Here is a 24,247-nt window from a genome sequence, read left to right on the forward strand (position 1 = left end):
GCTAGCATGCTCTGTTTACGGAATATGATGCAACCTGACTTGACCATATTATTTTTTTATTCTGGTATAGGGAGAATTGCTTGCATAATGATTCAAATATCAAAAAGAAGACCTTATTTTAGTTCATGGAGGATGATTTAAGATGACAGGACTGTACCATTCTTTCTTCTGGTGTCAGGGGAATGCTTTTATTGTGACTTAGATGTCAAAATACAAAACTAATTCCTGGAAATAAAGTTAAATATGCTATAGTTATCCTTGTGTGTGTAGGCAGGCTACTTCCTGTTTCATTCATGGAGGATGACCGAAGATGATGGGACCACAGCATGTTTTGTTTCAGGGGAGGGAGAGAACGCTTCAGTGTACTTAAGTAGGTTCTTTGTAATTTCAGGTTTTGTCGTTTTGTAATCTGGATAACTGTCAAACAAAAAAATAAAACACCACACTACAGAAATACAACTCAGCTCTTTATTGAGGCTCCTCATGACAAAGCTATAAAACTGTCAGACAGGCAAATGTTGAGCCGACAACGAGACAATCAGCAGGAGAGGTTTGGGGGCATGTAACAGCGACAGGCAGTCAGAATATAACAATAACAGCAAGATTGTCAATCTATATACAAAATATGATCCCTGAACAGTTACACTGCTTTTACACAACGCTCATTGTTTGGGTGTCCCTGATATAGATGGACAGTGGTCACACACGCACTCTCTCACTACCCTCATCTATTCTGTCATCACTGTCTCACAGGCAAACAGTCACACATTCTCTCACACATCAAAAAAAGACTCTCACACAGTCTCTCTGATACCTTGAATTGATACCTTGACAGTCTCTAAGTTTCTCTCTCTCTCATTGCTGTCTCACTCTCACTCTCACACACACACACACACACACACACACACACACACACACACACACACACACACATACCTGTCTTGCGACACACACAGGACAAACGTGTTTACTTGAGTTCTGGACAAAATGATCCAAAACGACGCATGCGGTCACGGGACACTGTTAAAGTAGAAGTGACGTTGCACGCACACAGAGAAAAAAGCTCGCTCAATCAATTAAGTGCGCCACTCCACTCTTACTTCCACAACCACAAAAGGTGCAACATTCATAAATTAGAAATTATTTAAAACACACACACACACAGAACCAGGAAATAATAACAGCTGCAAAACATGCACAGGCTCCAAATTTTACAAATGTAAACAACAAGAACAAAAAGGTAATATACACCCGTTTCACACGCAGGCGGAGACTAACAGTTTTGCTGCATAGAAAGTAATCCTGTAAGAGCTCACACACGAGAAAGTCTATTCACATTTGTCACGAGAAGTCAGCAGTGCAACCTCGCCGGGGCCCCCGTGAGGCTTGTAAACATGGCGTTTAGAGATGAGCAAGGGCCTTTAAAAAGAAAGTTGGCACACTGTAGACAGTGTTCGTGTTTGCATCCCAATCTTTAAAAGACCTCGTCAACAGGAAATGATTTCTATCTATATGTTAGCTTCAGTTTTTTCTATGATCTGATAGTCATACGTCATCCGGCGGGGCACACGAAGGGCGACAAATGGCGCCTTTGCATCACCTGCAACGTGTGGCGATGGGGTTTCCTGTGTTGGCATGGACTATGGCAGCACACTTCCTGTTCTGCAGCACTGGTAATGTCCCTGTTGAATGTCACCGTTTTGTTCTGTGGTCACACATGCAGGCACTTTCTCAGCCCGCAGCTTGTAATTTTTTTTTTTTTTTATTTAAAAAATTTTGTTTTGTTTTGTTTTTGTATACGACCGCTTCGGTTCCCCTACCTTTTTCTAATCCAGGTTTCACATGGATCGTCTGTCAGATCAGTGAGTGAGAGACAGGTTGATTTTATTGTGGGGCCAGTTCAGTCTTGTACACGGTTTAGTTTGAAGGGGGCTCTCAGGGAGCTGGAGTCAAAGCCACAGCCCCTTCCATCATGGCTGGACCCCCTGTGGCCCCCCCATCCTGATCTTGTCTTTCCTTCACCATGGTGGCTATCTGATCCAGACTGGCTTCCTCTTCCTCCATCTTCACAACCGCCGCCGCCTCTTCGGCCTTTATGACGGCGGCGCTCGCCTGGGCGTAGGTGCCTACGCTGGCATGGGTGAGGCCGTGCACCTTCTTCAGGTGCTTCTCCAGGGTAGCGTAGACGGTGAAAGGCACGGCGCACAGCTGGCATAAGAAGGGCGCCTTGGCTCCCTGGGCGCCGTGCGTCTTCATGTGCCGCGTCAGCTTGGAGCTCTGAGCGCAGGCGTAGCTGCACAGTCCGCAGCGGTATGGCCGCTCGCCCGTGTGGCTGCGGCGGTGCACCGTCAGGTTGCTGCTGTTGCGGAACTGCTTGCCGCAGTACTCGCAGGCCTCGTCCTTCTTTTTCTTGGACGCTGAGCCGGACATCACCTTGGCGCTTCCTCCGCCGGTGTTCCTCCGCTCGTTGTCTCTCTGCCACTCCTGCACCGCCTCGCTGACTTTGGCCGAGCTAAAGTCAATGATCTCGGGCCGCTCGCTAGTCTCGGGCCGCTTAGGCGTGCAGTTCCCACTCGCAATACCGCTCTCGCCGCTGCCTCCTGTCTCGCCACTCTCCAGGGAGCCCTCGGAGGGGCTGGCGCAGGGGGAGTTGTTCCGCGGCTCCCCCTGCGTCTCGACCTCCTCCTCACCAGCATCCCTCTGGGTCTGGTAGAGCCTCAGCAGCTCTCTGTCTGGAGGTCTGACCTGTGAGGGGAGCATCATCAGGCTTGAAGCGATGTTGGGGTGCTTGGGCAAGGTCATGTCCAATTCTGAGGGGCCTTTTGCTCTCACTTCCAACATCGCCTTCGCTGGCTGCATTTGAAACCTCCCCCTGTTGGACTCAATTACCATCACATCTGCTGATTCATAGCCGCTCCCTGCAGCCTCCCGGTGGTGGCTCCTGATGTGGCGGGCCAGGTGACCGCTCTGGGAGAAGGCCTGGCCGCACACTCCGCAGTGGTACGGCCTCTCGCACGCGTGAGTCCGGCGGTGGGTGGACAGGGCGCGCGGGGACTGAAAGCTGTGGTTGCACAGCTTGCAGTGTAAGTCGGACTGGAGGACTCCCGTTTGAGGAAAGGGGGACGCTGCAGGCGGGGAGGACGACGGGGATGGTGCCAGGCCCCCTGGCGAGCCGATGGCAGGGAAGTTGCCGTTATTGTTGGTGCCCACAGCAAGCTCCCTCAGCCGCTCAGAGAAGTTCAGAGCCTGTAGGTTGCGGGCGTGCAGAGCAGCAGGAGTCGGGCGGGCGCGCGCCGGGTGGAGGGTGGAGGGCTGGAAGGCGGAGGCCTGGAAGGCGGAGGAGAGCGCTTGGCTCAAGTGGCGAGGGTCCAGCGTGGCCGCGACAGATTTGTTCTCTTTCAAGCCTCCTCTCACTCGGACGTCGTAGTCATCGTCGTCCTCCTGGTAGATGTTGAATGAGTGCGTGTGCTGGGCGTGCTGCAGCAGGGCCCAGGCAGAGGGCAACACACTCTCACACTGCTGGCAGGTGAAGTAGGAGGGCTCCTCGTACCCTGGGATAAACATAAAAAGAACACTGAGTTTAGTGATGCACGCAAAGGTCACAGGTGAGCGGAAGGTTATACCATCTGAATCAGGCAAGAGGAGAGGTACACTCTGACCTGTTTTGAGGGGGCAGTCCCATCTCTGTTCTCAGTCAATTGACTGTCTGTTGTCAAATCCCTTGTGTGTTTTTTGGACATACTTGGCAAATAAAGATGATTCTGATCTCATGCAAATGAGCCACTCCTCAATCAGACCCCCTCTAACTGTTGGGTGCGGTGAAGCTCAGAGTCTTAAAAGAGAGTGTGGTCCAGCTGACAACTTAGCAACTATGAGTATTCAGACCCCTCTACAACAACTATTTTTCAAAAAGCGACAAAGCCAGGAAATGTATGGTGTTATTGGAGACTTTAGAAACGCCCCTCCAGCTGCAGCCAGAGCTCGGGATATTCAACCCCCACTAACACAATTGCGCTTGCCCGAATTCGCTGCTGTGTTGGCCACTTCTAACTCATGGAGACAGCACCAAGCCACCAAATCATTGAATCACACTTGTCAATGTATAGTTGAGATCATTTAAATTAGTAGTTCAATTCAAAAAGTGACACTCATAAGTGAAACTCATGATACAAAGTCATTAAACATACAATTTTATATTTAAAATAATTTTGATCATTTCTTATTTAACATTCAAATTTCTTGAGATTCCGTTAAATGTAATCATCAAAATACATTTAAAAAAATAAATAAATAAAATCAAAATATTTCACTGTGTGTAATGAATATACATACAGTATTATTTTCTCTTTTTGAATTGTACAGTAATCCCACGTTTATTGTGGGGGTTAGGTTCCAGAGCACACCCCTCACTTAGTGAAATCCGCGAAGTAGCAACCACATTTTTAAAAATAATTTATACATATTTTAAAGTTTTATGAACCTCCCCAGACTCTAATCTCCCACACACTCATTTTAACCTTTACCATACCCTTATACACGCTTTCTATACTCTTAAACACCTTAAGCGTACAGTAATGCACAGTACTAGTACCTTTTATTCCTTGTAATATGTGTTTTAATGATTTTTTTTCTGCATTTTTCATCCCCAAAAAATATAGCATACACTAAAAATCCTGCGATATGGTGAATTACGCGCGATATGAATATGAAAAACAATCCGTAGTAAGTGACTCACAATATAGCGAGGGAACACTGGAATGAACGCAATCAAATTTTCCTCCATATTTTAATTCATTGAGATGCACCTGTAGTGTGCAGATCCATGTACAACCCCAATTCCAATTAAGTTGGGACGTTGTGTTAAATAAAAACAGAATACAATGATTTGCAAATCATGTTCAACCTATATTTAATTGAATGCACTACAGAGACAAGATATTTAATGTTTAAACTGATAAACATTAATGTTTTTTAGCAAATAATCATTAACTTAGAATTTTATGGCTGCAACACGTTCCAAAAAAGCTGGGACAGGTGGCAAAAAAGACTGAGAAAGTTGAGGAATGCTCATCAAACACCTGTTTGGGACATCCCAAAGGTGAACAGGCTAATTGGGAACAGGTGGGTGCCATGATTGGGTATAAAAGGAGCTTCCCTGAATTTGCTCAGTCATTCAAAAGCAAAGATGGGGCGAGTTTCACCTCTTTGTGAACAAGTGCGTAAGAAAATAGTCGAACAGTTTAAGGACAATGTTCCTCAACGTACAATTACAAGGAATTTGGGGATTTCATCATCTATGGTCCATATCATCATGAAAAGGTTCAGAGAATCTGGAGAAATCACTGCATGTCAGCGGGAAGGCAAAAAAACAACATTGAATGCCCGTGACCTTCGATCCCTCAGGCGGCACTGCATCAAAAACCGACATCAATGTGTAAAGGATATCACCACATGGGCTCAGGAACACTTCAGAAAACCAATGTCAGTAAATACAGTTCGCCGTTACATCCGGAAGTGCAACTTGAAACTACTTTTTTTTTTTTTTTCAACGCAAAAGTCATTTATCAACAACACCCAGAAACGCCGCCGGCTTCTCTGGGCCTGAGCTCATCTAAGATGGACTGATGAAAAGTGAAAAAGTTTTCTGTGGTCCGACGAGTCCACATTTCAATTTATTTTGGGAAATTGTGGACGTCGTGTCCTCCGGGCCAAAGAGGAAAAGAACCATCCGGACTGTTATGGACGCAAAGTTCAAAAGCCAGCATCTGTGATGGTATGGGGCTGTGTTAGTGCCAATGGCATGGGTAACTTACAAATCTATGAAGGCACCATTAATGCTGCAAGGTACATACAGGTTTTGGAGAAACATATGCTGCCATCCAAGCAACGGGTTTTTCATGGACACCCCTGCTTATTTCAGCAAGACAATGCCAAACCACATTCTGCACATGTTACAACACCGTGGCTTCGTAGTAAAAGAGTGCGGGTACTAGACTGGCCTGCCTGCAGTCCAGACCTGTCTCCCATTGAAAATGTGTGGCGCATTATGTAGCGTAAAATACGACAACGGAGACCCCAGACTGTTGAAGAATGGGAAAGAATTCCACCTACAAAGCTTGTAGTGTCCTCAGTTCCCAAACGTTTATTGAATGTTGTTAAAAGAAAAGGTGATGTAACACAGTGGTAAACATGAGCCTGTCCCAGCTTTTTTGGAACGTGTTGCAGCCATAAAATTCTAAGTTAATGATTATTTGCTAAAAACAAAGTTTATCAGTTTGAACATTAAATATCTTGTCTTTTTAGTGTATTCAATTAAATATAGGTTGAACATGATTTGCAAATCATTGTATTCTGTTTTTATTTATGTTTAACACAATGTGGCAACTTCATTGGAATTGGGGTTGTATGTGGAGCGGACACATCAACAATACTGGAATATTAGTGGTGGTTTCTGGTATGTGCAATATGCAGGGCTGCATTTCTGAGTGGGTGCCCTATACACCGCCCCCGTGAAGAAAGGAAAGAAAAAAAAATAATAATAAAAAAAAAAAAAAAAACCTACATGAAATGGTTTTCTCTTAGCACCATGACACGTAAAATGTTGCCATTTGTACGGGAATTTCCGCCTCCTTGTGGAGTTGCCCTCAGTAGATGAGATGCAGAAGATATGGTGGGTGTGGGGGTCATTCTTAGGTAATGATGGGAAATGTAGTTACCTACTGAAACATGAAGAGGAAAAGGTCAAAACTATCAGGTGTACAATTACAAAAGAAAAGCAAAGAGGAGGAGGAAAAACGAGCAAAGGAAGAAGGTATGAAGTCGGCTTTATTCATAACTAAACTTCCAACTAGAAATCGTTGAACAAAATCGTCACTAACCATCCATGGAAGCATACAATTAAATGTCCAAAACGTATTGGTTTTAAGATCGAGAATGAAGTACCGTAATGGGTCCCTGATTGATTGGTGGTGTCTATCAGGAAAACGATAGGCGACATGAGTGCGTCTTCCGTCGACATTAAAGAGAGGGCGGCGGGGGGGAAGTGGCGTTTTCCCGGCTGGGCAAAGCGGAGGCGTGTTGCCTGGTACATCTTGCAGATATTTTTATACGTGGATAGCTTTGTCTCCTAAGCGAGAAGCCACTTTCCAATTAAGCTGCAAATTGCTAATTAGCAGAACGTGGAAAACGAATGCTTTATGCAAATGAGACACTGACTCACCCTGCTTGACAAATGAGGCCTTTTCTGCATTAATCAACACTGAGAGAGGATCTCCGAATTGAGGAAGTGGGGGGGTGAAAGTGGTCTATTTTTTCTTTTTCTTTCTTTCGGAGAGGTTCAAAGCCGACTGCTATAAGCCTCTTTCATGTTTCCTCAAGTCAAATCCTTCTGTATTTTTACTGGAGGGGAGGAGGAGAGAGATGAAAAAGAGAGCAACTGTTCCTCCGTTTCTTTCTCCCCTCTTTTCTGCCTGTGTGGTGTTCATGTCCTTTAACCTAGCCCGAGGAGGGAGCCAGCAAAGTTGGGATGGAGGAGAGAAGAAAAAAAAAAAAATAGGGTGAGCGCAGGAAGAGAGAGATAGGTAGGTCAGGGCTCAGGAGATAAAAAAAAAAAAAAGAAAATGAGATAAAAAGATTATAAAGTAGCGCAAGGGAGGGGAGGACACCGTGAAAATATGTCACCCCTTTGGATTGTACTTGAGACCCATCCTCCAAGCCCTCCGCCCCCAAATCTATCCCTGAGGGGGCGGCAGCGGAGGGTGGGAGGGTGGTTGGGTTCCGTGGTGGCTTTTGTCTTGTGGTCCCGCAGTGAAACACAATACCCAGCTTTTCTCTCTCTCTCTCTCTCTCTCTCTCTCTCTCTCTCCCTCACTCCACTCTCAGTTTTTTTGTGTGTGTAAGGATTCCCATTTGGCCCGGGGTAGCACTTGAATATTAAGCAGAAGCAATAACTACTAATTAAAAATGCAGATTGGCTGGGAGCACTAACGAGCAGCAGGCAGAATCTCTTCTCCCCCGGGAGGCTGAGACAGAGAGGGGAGGTGAGAAATTGAAAGAGGGCGAAGGAAAAGTGTGCTGAAGACGGAGGAGGAGGAGGGTGGCTGTGAAGATGAATAAAAAAACAAACAAACAAGGAGAATAAATAAAAAGGAACGAGACAGATGCACATGGCTCTTCAGTAATCCATCCGCACTCTAACCCCACACACACACACGCACGTCTTTCTTGGATGTAGAAAAAAGAAGAGACATGTCTGCTTGCGGGATAACCGCTCTCTCACTTTCACTCAAAAGAGCTCGCCAGGCCCAAATTGGCTGTCCATTATTATTTGAGTGTGATTTGATTGATTGTTCTCTTACATTGTATGTCAATACATGTGTGTTAGTCATTTATAGTCCCATGCAAACACACTAGAAGTTGAGCCAATTAATTTTGTTTAAAATATTCATTCAGCCACAAAACTTTAAACCCCCAATTTATGAAAGTCCTGTGCAAAAGTAAATTTTTTTTTTTTTTTTTTTTTTTTATTTCCCCCAATGACATTAGTTACAGGGCCATTCCATTGAGCATTTATAGAGGGTAGAGTTTGTACAAAGTTTAATTTTCGCCATATGTATTTTTGGACAATACGGTGGTGCCAGAGATACAAGTTTAGTTGGTTCTGTGATCTCACACGTAACTCAACCCACTTGGATCTCAAATCATCTTTCCGCATTGAAATGAATGGAAATGACATTAAGTCGTTCCAGCCTCCCAATTAAAAACAATAGCAAAAATTGTAATGCATAATCAATACAAACATACTACATAATTAAATACAATGGAAATAAACAATTTTTGCCACATATTTTGCTTAAATTCAATGGACATTGTGCTCCTCTTTCTGGTGTGTGCACCATGGCCACATTGGGCCAGTATAATACCGACAAACACAAAGAAGAGTTTTACAACTGACTTAGTGAGCTGCAGTAATAATAGCCGTTTTTTTGCAGAGGATAAAAAAAATAAAATATGCCTGTATTGTATTAAGTCTACATGTGTTGCTGGACAGTTTGTGTTCAAATATCTGCTGCTTCAAGCATTATAACACTGCCACATAGATCCTATTTGTAAGGCAGTCAAAGGTGTTTTGCATTCTTTGGTAGTATTAAGCTAAACAGACTTCTCTAAAGCAAAACTGTGGTTGTTTTAAATATACAATGTGTAACTCTTTTTGTTTTACATTTACCAACAGTTTGTATCTCCAAAATCTTGTAAGCAGGGTTACTGGTATCTCAAGGCACCACTGTATTTTGTTACAAAAAATTTGGGAAAATTTTTGGACTAATAGGGAAGTTTTTCCCACAAATAATGGGGGATAGGTTCCCAAAATAAATCTGCAGATTGAGTGAATTCGAATTGCAAAGATGTAGAGGTCCACTGTATTTACAAGTATTACATAAAATAAGTACACATAAAATAAACTATACACAAGCATCCTTGGGCCCCTTGAAAGGTGCTAGATAAATATCGTATTATTGTTATTATTATTGTATATATATATGTATATATATATTATACTATTCTACAAGCTGGCAAATTTTTATAGTTAAAGTGAATCTTGAATGACAAGAACGTGCCAAAAGACATTAACAGTTGTTTAAATTAAAGACTTGTTATTCACAATGTTAATAAATATTCACCATATACATTTTTTAACATTATTCATAGCTCTTCCAATTTTGAGAAAACAATATTTTGCACCACTCTAAAGGATCCTGGTAACTTTTAACATACATCTAGAAAATTCTAGTCCATCATATATGCATGTATTAACATCTCTTAACATGCCTTCTTACAGTCTTTTGCCACTTTCTTGCATCATTCGTGGCAAAAAAAGAGAAACATTCAACAGCTACAAATACACAAACTCAAAATCTGGGCAGCGTATGAATCATTTTGGGCTTGGCTACATGAGCCGGTAAAATTGTATTGTGAGGAGGCACTAATTACATGCCACAATCATTTAATACTGTCATTTTCTTCAGTTTTGTGAAGTGAAAGTGAAGAAGACATAATTCTCTACAGTCATTACAGTGTTGCCACTCTCGCTACTTCTCTCTAAAACAACAAATGAGACGACCTATAAGACTTGGGCACAGTACTTAATGTAAAATGTATGTACTATTGTGACGTGTACTCTGCGCTGGTTGATGAGGGTGAAAAAAAAACCAAAAAAAAACGAGACGTTGTAGCTGGACGGAAATAGTGCACGCAGCACTCCCCCCACCCTCCTCCCTGAGCGTTGCACAAAGGAAGGAACTGCTAACGTGTGTGTACACGACACTGGAGGTTTCGACATGTGCGTGAGGGACACTCGTTTAGCTGCTGCGAGATGCTGTGTCCGTTTGATAGTTTCAACAAAAAACACAGACCTCCTCCAAGGCCCAAAAATTTTCTATGAAACTTTGCCTTTGTTGTTGCAATTAAATGCCTACATATGCACAACTAATCTGATGGAACGGAATACAGTTATTTAAAACATGTTCTTTGGAATATTCTATGTTCAGTCGACATTGGCACAAAGTGTTGCTCAGATCTGGATTTAACTTGTTTTGACATGAAGACATCCTCCATGATCTTAGTCCATTTTCTTCAAACTGGATGTGATTTCACAGAAAGACCAGCATGTTGCAAACGTAGGTTTTGAGACAGAATATACGGTACCATTAAGTCAGCGAGATGTGAAGCCATGTAATATTTTATGAGTAAGTAACACACATAGAGAGAGAGAGAGAGAGAGAGAGAGAGAGAGAGAGAGAGAGAGAGAGAGAGAGAGAGAGAGAGAGAGAGAGAGAGAGAGAGAGGAGTTGAATGGTTAGTTTTCTCGCATGAGAATTATTTTACAGCAGAAGGCCTGGTTCTTGTTCTTTGTGCCATGGCAGGAAAAGGCTCTAGATATTTTGCAGAGGTCATTTTGACACCTTCGGGTACCCTAAAGAGGCTAAAGAAATTGGTCAACCCCCCCCAAACCTCCAGTTCACGCCTATTATACCAGCCCAAAACATCACTAGGCTAAACCCCTTGCTGATGTCAGACAGATTGTTTAGGAGAGCGAAAGAATCGTTGCCTACCTAAATACACTTCAGTTGCATTTAACGTGCCTTTTTGAGAACAAGCATTTTCTGGAAATGTCCAGTGTTTTCATTCCTTCCTCAAGTCATTGGACTAGTTCATGCTTTTCATCAACAGACTTTTCTAATTACAGTAATGTGGAACAACCTCTTTGAGTAATTTCCCTTTAATTAGGCTTAGCTAGGAAACCAATTATCAAACCTGTTTGAGATTCCTTCCAACGAGACCAGAAAAACAATATATGCAAAAACTTACGCAGAAAACCTACACCCATGATAATTTGGAACAAGTGTTTACGAAGAGGCTTATAATGGTTATGTTATAAACGGTTGATGAGCTTTTCATAACCTATTATAAATGACAGCGTTAATCACTGAGCTCACTATTTGGCAGGTTCGACATACTGCCATAATTCAAGTTGTCCATTCTATTAAAACTCAACAGCTGATGATTGCAGGCTCACTATTTGGGAAGCAGGAAGTCACTCGCGGTGTTCTTACATGTGTTCTCACAATTTTATTAAGCCTAACTGTAAAATCATAAATTAATAACGCTCTTCTATCCATCTATGAGTCTACAACTTCCTTGTGAGAGGTGACAGCGGTAGCGATCAGTGGCGATTTACCTGATTTAATTTGAAATAAGAGCATCCAACAGTGCGATGTACATTTGGAGCAGTTCAGAATCAATATTCATCTGATAACATGACAAAAACATGCCCTGCGATTGGCTGGCGACTGGTTCAGGGTGTACCCCGCCTCCCGCCCGAAGATAGCTGGGATAGGCTCCAGCAGCCCGCGACCCTAGTGAGGAAAAGAAAATGGATGGATAACAAAAACATCCTGCTTGGGAAGCAGGATGTCACTCGCGGTAAAGAAAATGGATGGATAACAAAAACATTTTTAAAAAATATAAGTAAAATACATAATGATCATCAGAGATGCAGATTATTAAATATATTAATGTGTGTTAATGTGTGAAAATTGTTACAGATGACTTTGCGAGTTGAAGTTGAAAGGTTTTGCTCAGACCAACCAATCAGAGGATGGAAAAATTATGACATCATTGAGACTGTCCGAGGACCATTTTGAAATATCTGATTGGTCCAAAAAAACAGTCCTATCACTACTGATTCTGAAGGCTGTGGGCAGAGTAGTTTGACATGGCAACATATAGAGGCTGAAATCTGATTGGACCAAAAACATAATTAAAAAAATAGAACATACACTGCAGTGCCGCCAAGGGAAATGTTACAAAATGAAGAGAATAGCGTGTTGGAAATAAATTAGTACAATTTTATGGAACATCTATCACATCTATCAGAATTTAGTTTTCAAATGAAGAGTTCAAACTCAAAAGCAGACATTTCCATGTTTTGTGAATTCAATACAATTTTTTTAAATTTCTGGTTTCAGGTTAAAGCTACCAATTTTTATTTGGGGGATTGCATTCTATATGAATTAAGCAACTAAGTGGCTCATTTTGAAGAAAAAAAAAACATTTTTAAAAGAGGTCTTTGATATCATTTCATCAAAACAAAACAAAAACAGTCAACTCCAAGAAAATAATTTCAAAATGTTCACATAATTACACAGGAATGGTAGGTGTTGTGCTTTGTGAATTAAACAAAAATAAATAAATCATTGTAGAGGACCTGCGGCCCTGATCACTAATTCAAGTGTCACCAATAAGTTTCATGACATCATCTCTGTTGCGACAGTTTCACGCAATTAACCATAGGCAATACAGTTGAAGGTTCTCGTATTTTACGGCCACTTTCAAGCACAATTGTAGCTATATTAGCAGAGAGTTGATGAAAAATCACGGGTGCAGACATGTCTGAGGACGTACAGTACATGACAATTACGTGATGACGTAAATACGTATGGGCTCATGTAGCGTTGGGCATCGTTTGAATTTGAGCAATTCCGGTCCCGGTTTCGGATCCTCATTTCGATTCCAGTTCCAAATGATTCTCGATTCTGATTTTTTTAGGGGGCTGGGTCAAAAAGGTTTGCATGGTTTAAATAAAGGGTGTCCAAATTATGAACATCCATTTTCTTTGCAGCCCGCAGCATAAACTAAAATCAACATTTGACTCAGGGTTCTTCATAACCAGTATCAATAAACCTGTGAACTAAAAGGCAATGTGTGTGGAACTAACCCAATTGACTTCATATTCATTAATTAATTTTTCAGCTAAAAGTTAAATATAGCATTGTTAAAATTGTTATTTGGGAGTGTTTTATCATATCAAATGGTTTATGCGCACAAGTTTTAACATTAACACGAAAAGTAACTCCACACAACACCATTTATTTATTTGTATTTTTTTTATGAATGGAACCAAATGCTAAAAAATTTTGATTCTTTTCCCGACCAACCGATGAGGCACTAGGTTAATGTTTGTGATACTGTGAGACGTTTATGTGAATTTCTTTCCCCAATTCATCAGAATCATCTTCATTTGCCAAGTATGTCCAAAACACACAAGGAATTTGTTAAGCGTTTTTTTCCTGTCATCGGCTCTTCCGTTGGTTTTTAGACTAAAATAAATGTTAAAAACCATCAGTGCAAAAGTGCAAGCAACCGTTTATCTTGTTACCTCAATGTTGGCACAGATGTATTTTATTGTTTCACTCACACAATTGACTTGACTGAAGTTCCGTGCGATGTAGGGTCAGGCTTGGAGTGGGAGGGAGCACGACAGATCGTGAAAGCCTCCTTTGCACAACAATCTTATTCCAAGTGTTGCACTGAGGCAACTGGTCATTAATTTTAACCAAGTTAAGACACTTTTGTTTGCCACCATCGTCTTTCCTGCGCGTTCTTCGTTGGTTTTCACTTCTTCTTCAGGGTCGGCGGACTGTAGGCATCGAAACTGGTACCCGAAATGTATAACTTTGAACGATTCCGGGAGACCCGGAAGTTTAGTCCCGGTTCCAATCGGTTCTCGATTCTCGCCAACCCTAGCCTCATGATTGGCTTCAATGGAGATGACGCTAGCTGCAGTAAAATGGCACTTGTGGGTTAAATACTTTTACATAGGAGTTGTTTGGTTTTGGAGAGTTAGGAAATGCAACGTCGGACGATGTTGTGACAGGTAGTCAGCTAGCAGGCGTGACTCTATTTTTGTCGAAATGGCGCTTGTCGACTTTAGGGTTTACACACTATACGTCTGCTGAAGCTCCTTCCGTGCTCCTAATTTGACAGCAGTCGTTGTATTATCCCAGGAGTCGGAGCATGTTTACCTGGCCACCTCAGAGACCAGCAGGCAGGGGGTTGGTGGCGAATGGGGAGCGGGCATGGAGCTCAGGTGCTCAGCATGGTGGCGGAGGGTCCCCCTGGGAACCCTCCTAACGCCACTGGTTTCTGCACAATTAGCCTTTGCATCACTAACTCACCAAGGCCTGCTAGTGGCAACGGCTAGCTAATGAGCTGGACTCAGGAGGTGGGGGGTGGGATAGGAAAATGGGGGGACAAAAAAACAGCCTGGCTAATTAGCAAGCTGCCTTTTTCTTTTCTTCCCAGGACTCACCTGCTTTGCCGGGCTCCACCTTCACCTTCACGTCAAGCTGCGCCCCCCAGACTTGGTCCCTGGCCGCCGCCTCCTCTCTCCTCAGCTCGATGAAGCCCGGTCCCAGCGCGGCGATGGCGGCCACGGTGGTCCTGGCGGAGGGGGGGGCGGTGGCGCAATGTTGTTGCAGGGCCCGGCGGGCGGGTGGGGGGGGCGCGGGGCGGGCGTCAGCGGTTTGGTTTCGGGGGAGACAGTTGCCCTGTTTGTGCTGGATGAAGGCCAGGATGTGCGCCAGGGGGAAGGCCCGGCTGCACTGGCCGCATGTCAGGAGGTCGCCGTCGCCGCCCCCGTCGGAGGTCAGGATGTGTGGGGTCGAGCGGTGGTCCTGTGGCGGGGGGGCGCTTGTGTCCGCTGAGTCAGGAGATTCTAAGAAACACGGAAAGATACAGAGTTAGACTGCTGAATTTAAATAATTTCAAAGCATACAGTATTAAAAAACAGTAAAACAGAAATACATATAATAACAATAATAAATAAACATTTATGTTTACCCAAATTTGCTCAATTTGATATTTTTTCCACAAACTGATACTATTGGTCAGTCCCTACATGGGTCTGTTATTCACTTTACGTTACGTTGTTTTAATAATTTTACAAATATTAACCAATCTAAAGTTTTGAAAATACCTCGCTCCTTACCTTACAATGTATAACTACAAAAATATGCTTTTTTAAAAAAAATCTTGAAAAATGGGTTATGTTCTCCCCGTGCCTGTGTAGGTTTTCTTCGGGTACTCCGGTTTCCTCCCACATCCCAAAAACATGCTTGGTAGGTTGATTGAGGACTCTAAATTGCCCTTAGGTGTGAATGTGAGTGTGTTTGGTTGTTTGTTTTTATGTGCCCTGCGATTGACTGGCAACCAATTCAGGGTGGACCCCGCCTCTTGCCCGAAGATAGCAGGGATAGGCTCCAGCACGCCCGCGACCCTAGTGAGGATAAGCGATACAGAAAATGGATGGCTGAATGATATTTATTTAAATCAATTATTAAACACAGTTGTATAAAATATTTTAATATTTAATATTTAAATACAATAATTAGCTATGTTTTCATAGTAATTTCTTTAAATATGATGAAGCAAATTGATATATTAAATATTTCAATAAATGTAAACAGAAGTATATGTATATAAAACTAAGACATTTTGAAAAGTATTTAAATTCTATAATTACATTTTCAATTTTTCTTTCTAGGAGGTAGTTCATTGACAGTTAATTATGTCACCCGACTACTTAATGGTAACCATGTTAAGTATGTTATGTACAATATGTTGTGAAGCAAGTAACTGAAGTGCTTTGATTACTCTTTTCCAATTCCCTCATATTTATTGATTTAATTTTGCTTTGATCTTTTTCATTGTTGTTGTGGCATTTATGCTCTGTATGGTGTCCAAGAGTGCCCAGAAAGGTGCCTGTACATAAAATGTACTATAAATACTATTATTACTAACCACAGTTTAAGTTGGACTTCGGTAATGAAGAAATGCAGTTACACATTTTTGGGGTGATGACTCCATGGATTGATTATATTATTATGTACACCAGCTCCTTTCATGAGATCCAGTACAAATTAAAGTTGAAAACATCCTCACTGTAAATAAATCAATAAATAAATCTGGCTTTTCTGGTTCTTAAGTAGCATTTTCCTTATGAGAGATAATTTTAGATACACGGAAGTCAGCCTAATAAAGACTTATGTACACCCACTGGACACAGCAGTAGGTACACCTGCATCATCCCAATGAGATCCAATACAGGGGCTGTAGAATCAGCATCCTCACTTCTGATTGACACAAGCATTATTATAATTTTCAAATCAGAATTGTAATGGATCGCATGAGATTGTGCAGGTGTATTACAGATTTGAAATACTGACGAGACTCTAGGTTGCTCTCACAGTTAAACAACTAAGAAACTACAACTAAGAAAAATAATGAATGTCTTATTTTTCAGCAGGTGTCACATGTGTTCAACAGAATGCACACGCACAGCATCGTGGCTGATTTCAAGCGCCTGTGTCAGTCAAAAGCAGCGGCACAATGAGGCCAAACTGCTCACAGGCCACTGACCACTTCCTTCAAGCGACCCAGAACTGATCGGCTCGCTCACAAGACCCACAGAGACACAAGGGGGGAGGGTGGGGGTGAGGGCAGACATCACCTCATTCACCTCAAACAACGTATGACATCCTCTCGTGCAGAGGTGGGGAACCTTTTTGAAAAATGATGTTTTTGAGGATATACAATGAGCATTTGTGCACTTCATATTTTGTTGGGGATTTGTATAACACTTGGTTTGAGGTTTTATTTGCTTTTTTAGAATTAGATGAAAGGCGCTAATGGGCCCAGTCGAGCCTACAAGTGTGATTTCAAGTCAAATTGTGGCTATAAAGTGGACACACCCCTTTTCAAATGCAAGGTTTTTGTGTTACAGAAAAATGAGACCAAGATCATTTCAACATTTTCACCAATTAATGATTCATCTAGACAACTCAATTAAAAAAGCTAAATTTAAGAGGGGAAGTAAAAATAAACATGTTAAATGTGGTTGTACAAGTGTACACACCCTCTTATAACTGGGGGTGTGGCTGTGTTCCGAATGAAGCAATCACATTCAAACTCATCAGCACAGACCTGCCACCATTTAGAATGACCCCGATTAACCCCAAAAGTTTAGATGTAGTAAGTAATATGTACAAATTCATTAGCACATGCCTGTCACCATTTAAAGAGCCTTTTGATTAACCCCAAATAAAGTTCTACTAGATAGTAATGTGATTTTTTTAAATTCTGAACACAGCCACATCTCCAGTTATAAGAGGTCGTGCACAGTGAAAATATATATATTTTTTTATCCAATTGAATTGTACAGTTTTTTTTTTTTCCTTCTGGTATCATAAAACCTGGCATTTGAAGAGGTGTGTAGACTTTTGTATCCACTATATTTGTGCCCGAAGACTCATACCGCAGAGTGTTTCTCAACAGGAAGCGGAATGCAATAAAAGGGGAGAAAAAAATGACCAAAGGTGTAAGATAAGAGCCGCTCGGCCTGCCTTCCTACGTATGTGTGTGTGTGTTTGAAGCTCACAAATGTGACATGTGACCTCATACCTGACACATGTGGTTAGAGCAAGAAGCAAGAACTTTGAAACCAGGCCAAAAGAGTGTCAGTAAGTGACACAGTCAGACAGAAACTACTTTAAAGGAGCTATGGGGTCACTAACAAGTTAATTTTATGTTTTGGTTGTTGCTCAAATTAAATGAAACTGGCAGTCATTACCAATGATGTCAGTTTTGAAGCAATTGGCAAATAACTAATTGCCTCTGAAACACCTGCTTTTCATTGCCAAAATCAACCCCCCCCCCCCCCCCCCCCCCCAAAGTCTTGGTGTGACGTCAGTGGAAGAACCCACACCCCTCCAAAATGACAACTTTTTTAATCCATCACCGCTGAGTGCAATACTGGACTGCCTCCTATGTATCAAAATTGGAACAGAACCTTGAAATAGACCAGTATTTGACTAAAAGATATACATTTTCTCTACTCATAGCTGCATATAACTTAAAAAACAAGCAAACAAACAAACAAACAACACTGAGGACCTCGATACAGTGTCTCTCAACAAAAAAGACAGAAATGTAGTTAGCCCACTCTAGTTCTTGATGGCTCCGTTTTGATCCGGCCTGCCATGCATATTTAAAAACAAATAAACCCTCAGAGGAATGTTACGCTTTAAACAATTTGTTTTTAAGCTAGTCTGGCCATCGGAAGACTTTCTCGACACAAAATTTGCCCCTGCTGGGGAGTGGAAAAAAAGGGGTCCTGTTGCTCAACACCGGTCACCGGCACACCTCTGTGCCTGGACCGGGGCCAATGGAGCGGCAGCACAGGACAGGTACAGACAGTACAGTGGGGAGCTTCATCTCGCCACTTGTTACTCAAAAATGTCACCTTTCCTGTTTCAGAGCTGAGGCTGTTTGTGCAGACTTGCAAGGCGCGGTCGAACGCGCGCGCGCGCGCGCGCACACACACACACACACACACACACGCGCGCGCGCATATAACAGTCAGGTAGACTGTGGTCACACAACGCACGCACTAGTTTTGTCATGTTTAGTTTTTTTGTTTTTTTTAAAAGTCAAATTCAAATACTATTTTGTTTTTCTTAAAAATATATAATTGTATTATTAATTTTAAAGTAGGGTGCGAAATAAGTAGCCATAACTTCCCAGGAACTACGACTATTATTAAGAAATAATCAAATATAGTCGGCATATTGACTCGAGCGTTCGCGGCTCCGTACGAGAGATGAGAACGACATTGAGCACATCATTTCATTATCAGCCAATGAAATATTGAACGGAACCTAAGACCAACATATTGACATGTCCCTTAACCCCCTTCAGCGTGCTTCGTTCTCACCGTGAATTGCACTCAGGTGCTGCGGTCTGCTGCCAAGTTTGCGTCTGGACATCGCGGCGACGACTGCGCGCTTCTTCCCCTCTTCAAAAACTACGAAAACAACAACAACAACCAAAAAAAAAAAGAATAAGTGGGGGGGGGGGGGGGAAAAAGGTGGTGGTTGAGTCCAGGTGCTCGCTGTGTGATAAGACGGAGTGGGCTCCTTGCGCTTGTGTGCCGTCTACTCCCCCTGCGTGGACTGGACTGACAAGGCTGCGTTCAAGTTCACGCGTCTTCTTCCTTCTCCTTCACGCAGCCGGCGAGCGGAGGGAAACAAGGGGGCGTGTCCGGGCCACAAAGCCACGCCCACAAAACCACACGCGTGTCCTTACACGCAGGGGTCCTCGGTTTACGACGGGAGGTCAGTGTGTGCGCAAACCGGGATGAGACGTAACGCAGTAGTACAAAACAATCACATGACAAACCGTACGTAGAGGCCGCTGTAACTTACGTGCTTTCTTGTGGCGGGTCACCACGTATTCTTACGCTGTTGCAGAAAGTAGTTCATTACGCACGGTTCGTATCCTCCAAAAAAGCTCGTATGTCGGGACCGTTGTAAACCGAGGACCTCTTGTGAAGTGTTCGAGGTACAATATAAACTTCAGATATTTTTTTAATAAAAATGTTTAATTTTTAACACCATCATTCCTTCACATAAGAAAATACACTTAAAAACAAATCAACTGATTTTTAAACACTTAAAACTACTTTAAACCAAGCAATTTCATTTTAAAAGTGCTTTCATGCATTTGAAATGTTTACCATTTATTCCCACCGTAATTTTCTTTTTCACTCACCTCAATTAATATTGTGGTGACGTGGAGCAGAGCGCATGTCGTCCACATTGTCCATGAATCGGTGGTGGTGGTCGGTGGGGACGTAGGCGCAGCACGGCAGCAGTCTTCCGTTAGACGGGCCCAGGGAAGCTGAACAAGTAGCTTACCACCACTAGTAAATGAATGCGTGCAATTTTAAAGTGCCTTTGAGTGCATTATTATTATATTTTTTTATTTCTAAACCCCTTTAAAAAAAAAACAACAGCAGCTCTGACAAAATGCCGAACATAATAAACGGTCGGTGACGGTGCGATTCTTAACCCGGGTTTGAACTAAATCTAAATGTCAGGCAAATATAACCCAAGTGAACCTAAAACGTTTTTAAATGGTGATTTCATTTATTAACAAGGAAGAGTGGGCCAAAATATCTCCACAGAGATGTGAACGACTCATTGCCAGTTCTAGAAAACGCTTGATTTCAATTGTTGTTGCTGAGGATGGCCCAAACAGTTGTTCGGTTTAGAGGGCCATTACTTTCCCCACACAGGGCCGGGTAACTGATCCCCCCTTTAATAAATGAAATCATTTAAAAACATCATTTAAGTTCACTTGGGTTACATTTGTCTGATATTTACATTTGTTTGATCATCTTAAACGAAGTGGGGAAACGATGCAAAAATAAGAATTTGAGAAAGGGGCCAATGCTTTTTCACGACACTGTATACATTTGAACAAAAAGTGGGATATCTAAAATTTTTCATACCCTTCTCAATAATCAATAGAAAAGTCTTAACTATTAGAGCAAACAAACAGTTCCTATAATTGCTGAACAGCTTTTTGCATTACTCCACTGATATTTTTGCCCATCCATCTTTAGCGATGAGCTCCAACTTGTTTGAGTTGGAGGGACTCCTAGCTATCACCCCAATCTTCAGCTCCCTCCACAGAACCTCAATTAGATTTAAGTTAGGACTCTGGCTGGGCCACTGCAAAAAATGTTTTTGGCCGCTAACCATTTCGTCACCACTTTTGCAGTTGTTTGAGTTGTTGTCGTGCTGAATTTTTCATTATTATTTTTTTTTAAACACCAAATAAGGGATACATCGCTGTGACCAACCGAATCAATTTGTTTCGTCTTACCATAAAACAGAAGACCAGAAATCTTCTATGTCCAGATAAGCATTTGCAAAGGCCAAGCAGGCTTTCGAATGCCTTTCCTCCCTGGTCTGTGTCCATGGAGCCCAGCAGTGTGCAGTGTCTGTTGGACTGTCTACCGTGAGATGTTTGCATCAGCATAGCCCAGATTCACCAGGATGGCCTTGGAGGTGATATTTAGATTATTTTTCACCTCTCTCACTATCCTCCTGGTCAGCACAGGTCTCACTTTTGGATTCCTCTGAGATTTTCCACAGTACAGAACGTCTTGTATTTTTTTTAATAATACTTTGCACTGTAACCACTTGAGCTTGAAAAAAATTAGATATGGCCTTATAGCTGTTTCCTGACTTGTGAGCAGCCACAGGTCCTCAGTGAGCTCCTTTGTCTTTGCCATGACTGTCCACAAACCAACTGCAGAAAGCTGCTGTTTTTTTAACCTGTTGAGTTGATTAAAATAGCTGTTCCCAATCAATCAGGGAAATTAGGATGCTTTAGAACAGCTTGAACGGTACAAAACTTCAGACTATTTTTTTTTATAAACTTTTCCCATAGACTTCGACAGTTTCCAAATGGTATGAGTAATTTTGGACATGCCATTTTTTGTTGAAATGTAAATAAAAGCTGAGAAATATTTTCCACAGTGATGCCTCTTTTACATAGTCTTATTATCTTCTGGCAGACGCCTATGCCAGATCCAATAAAGTAAAAATTGGTTGAACTGGTTGAATAAAAGTAACTCAGTCAAAATTTGCCAGGGGTATGAATACCGGTAGTTTAAGGCTTGACTATAGATACATACAGGGGTCCTCAGTTTATGACAGTGTTCCATTCCTATGTCGGCTACGCCTACACAAGTCCAAAGGCCACAATTATTGCAGCTTAACATTGCATTTGGATGAATGGACGATGGAGAAAAGGAGTACCGGTATATTTATCCAAGCATGGGTTATTATCTGTGCTCAAATTAGTCTCACCCAGCCGACAACTATGAAAGATCTCAAATGTCACACAAAGAATAAAACAAACATGAAAGGTGTCATGACGAAGGCATGCGTCCTAGCGATCTATGGTATAAGCATAATATTGCACATCAACTGACAACTGTCTCAAGACAGTCTATCACAAACCTACGCTAACAGTAGTAAATTCTTAATTATGGTAAATATTTGTATGAAAAACACTTCTAGACCATAAATGTTAAACAGTCAGCTGAAAAACTAAGTACGGTTGTAACAGTGTGCTTTCTTGTGCCATGTGACCGAGTATCCTTACACGGCTGTGCAAAGGAGTTCATTGCACACAGCTCATAACCTCAAAACATCAATCGTAATACATGGACACCCTGTAGTCATAACACCACACTGTGTTCCAAATTGTTGTAAATATATGGTTTATATTAAATAAAAAAATAAAAAAATACACACACAACTATGAATGTTCTTGCTAAATATTACACTTACTGTCACAATTTCTTTTTTTTTTTTGCTTTGTCTTTGTAGATTCTCAGTCATCCAATCTGCAAAGTTTGAAACAAGGACTCTTCTTGCTTGTTGAATTTGTTTTTTTCTTTTCTGATAACATTCAAATATGACGGGTAATTAAGCTATTAGGCAAACTATATGTTTCTCGTGTCTATTTACATCAGTGATACAAATAAAGCTGTGGATGCTGTAGGTATAAAGCAGGTGTCAAACTCAAGGCTGGGGACCAAATCCGGCCCACCATATCATTTTATGTGGCCCATGAGAGCAAATCATGAGCGTGTTTGTACATGATTCTTGCTAAAATCTGTACCAAAAGTTAAAATTTTGATATGTGAAAAATAACTTTTTGGTACCAAACCCTTTTGAACAGTAACTTCAACAACAGTTAAACTATTAGCTTTGACTTCTGATTTCAAAACAAGGTATCCATCAATTTGTTGTGTATATGTAATAATACAATGAGGTCATATGGTTTCACAGTCATACCGGCTCTATGAGGGAAATCGTAACTACAATGTGGCCCATAATAAAAACGAGTTTGACACCCCTGGGATGAAAAACTAATGGTGTGGCTACTATCATCCCTGACATAAACCCTATTGAGAACCAGACTGAATATTTTTTAAAAGGAAGCAATCTGAGGGTGGCCGGCCGTATACAAATGTGTCCATTGATTTACGACGGCAACATACAGTAATCGGAATTTGTACGAATGTGCTATAGTCCATCATTAACCTAGAGTGCAGTAGTAAAAAAAACTTCCAGGTCATAAATAGGAAACATTAAAAACAAAGTACAGCAGTAACTGAGCGTGTCTTTTTGTGCTACATTGACTATTTTTAAACCGCAACGCAAACTAGTTCACTGTGTGCCGTTTGAAACCTCAAAACAACGCATGTAAACAGAGGACCCCCAAATTTTATACTTTTATGCAAGAGTGTAAGTGCTTGATTGAGTCCATTTAGTTTAATGTTTCAGAGGAACTACTTTTGTATTCCACAGGTGTCTCAACAAGACTGACATTCACTTCTGCTTTTCTTCACAGCACTCAAAATATAAAATAAAAAATGGCCTTCATAGTTGTAGTTGGTTCAAATACATCCATAACCTTTGGTTTATTGTTTCTAACTCCTGAAATACAATTGTAGGAAAAGAGTGGAACATCAGCTGAATTTTAAGGAAATTCTTTAGAAAATAACAAGTTAAAATAGTGAATTTAGATATATTTGTGTAGTCTTGTTTTGTTAGAATTGATCGCTGTAATGACTCGTTGCAGAGAGCAGCGCCTGAGGTAAATGATTCATTTCCACAAGTTTTGTGAGATGTTTCTTGGTTTGACTGCATTGCTCGCATTTGAAATAGTTTTGGAGTTTGCCGTTTTTTTATGGTCTAAACAAGTTTGGGTGGGCACCCAAATCCACTGACCCGAATTTCACTCGGGGGGTGGGGGGGGGGCATAAATGGAGTAAAATTTTCCATCACCCCAACAGCCAGGCAACGATGAGGGGTGTCGATTTTGGCAATGGACAAGCGGCGTTCCATAGGCAATTGGTTATTTCCAATTTGCTCCAAAATGTATTATTATTGAAAATGACTGCCAGTTTCATTTTCTTGAGCAAAAAATACATAAAATCGACTTGTTAGTGAAATATGGACCATTAAGATCCCATAACTCCTTT

The 24,247-nt window shown here is 41.7% G+C and overlaps 1 protein-coding gene across 1 annotated transcript; it reads right to left on the reverse strand.

Moving 5' to 3' along the window:
* Positions 1–454: 454 nt before the first annotated feature.
* znf296 (zinc finger protein 296) lies at positions 455–19,222 on the reverse strand. Its single transcript, XM_061682071.1, has 3 exons — positions 19,112–19,222; positions 14,651–15,055; positions 455–3,551 (listed from the first exon to the last, which is right to left on the reverse strand). Exons 1-3 carry the CDS (start codon positions 19,161–19,163, stop codon positions 1,936–1,938), a joined length of 2,073 nt encoding a protein of 690 aa, XP_061538055.1. The 5' UTR covers positions 19,164–19,222; the 3' UTR covers positions 455–1,935.
* Between the last annotated feature and the right edge of the window lie 5,025 nt (positions 19,223–24,247).

This window comes from Phycodurus eques, chromosome 7 (assembly GCF_024500275.1).
Source record: "Phycodurus eques isolate BA_2022a chromosome 7, UOR_Pequ_1.1, whole genome shotgun sequence".
Taxonomy (NCBI): domain Eukaryota; kingdom Metazoa; phylum Chordata; class Actinopteri; order Syngnathiformes; family Syngnathidae; genus Phycodurus; species Phycodurus eques.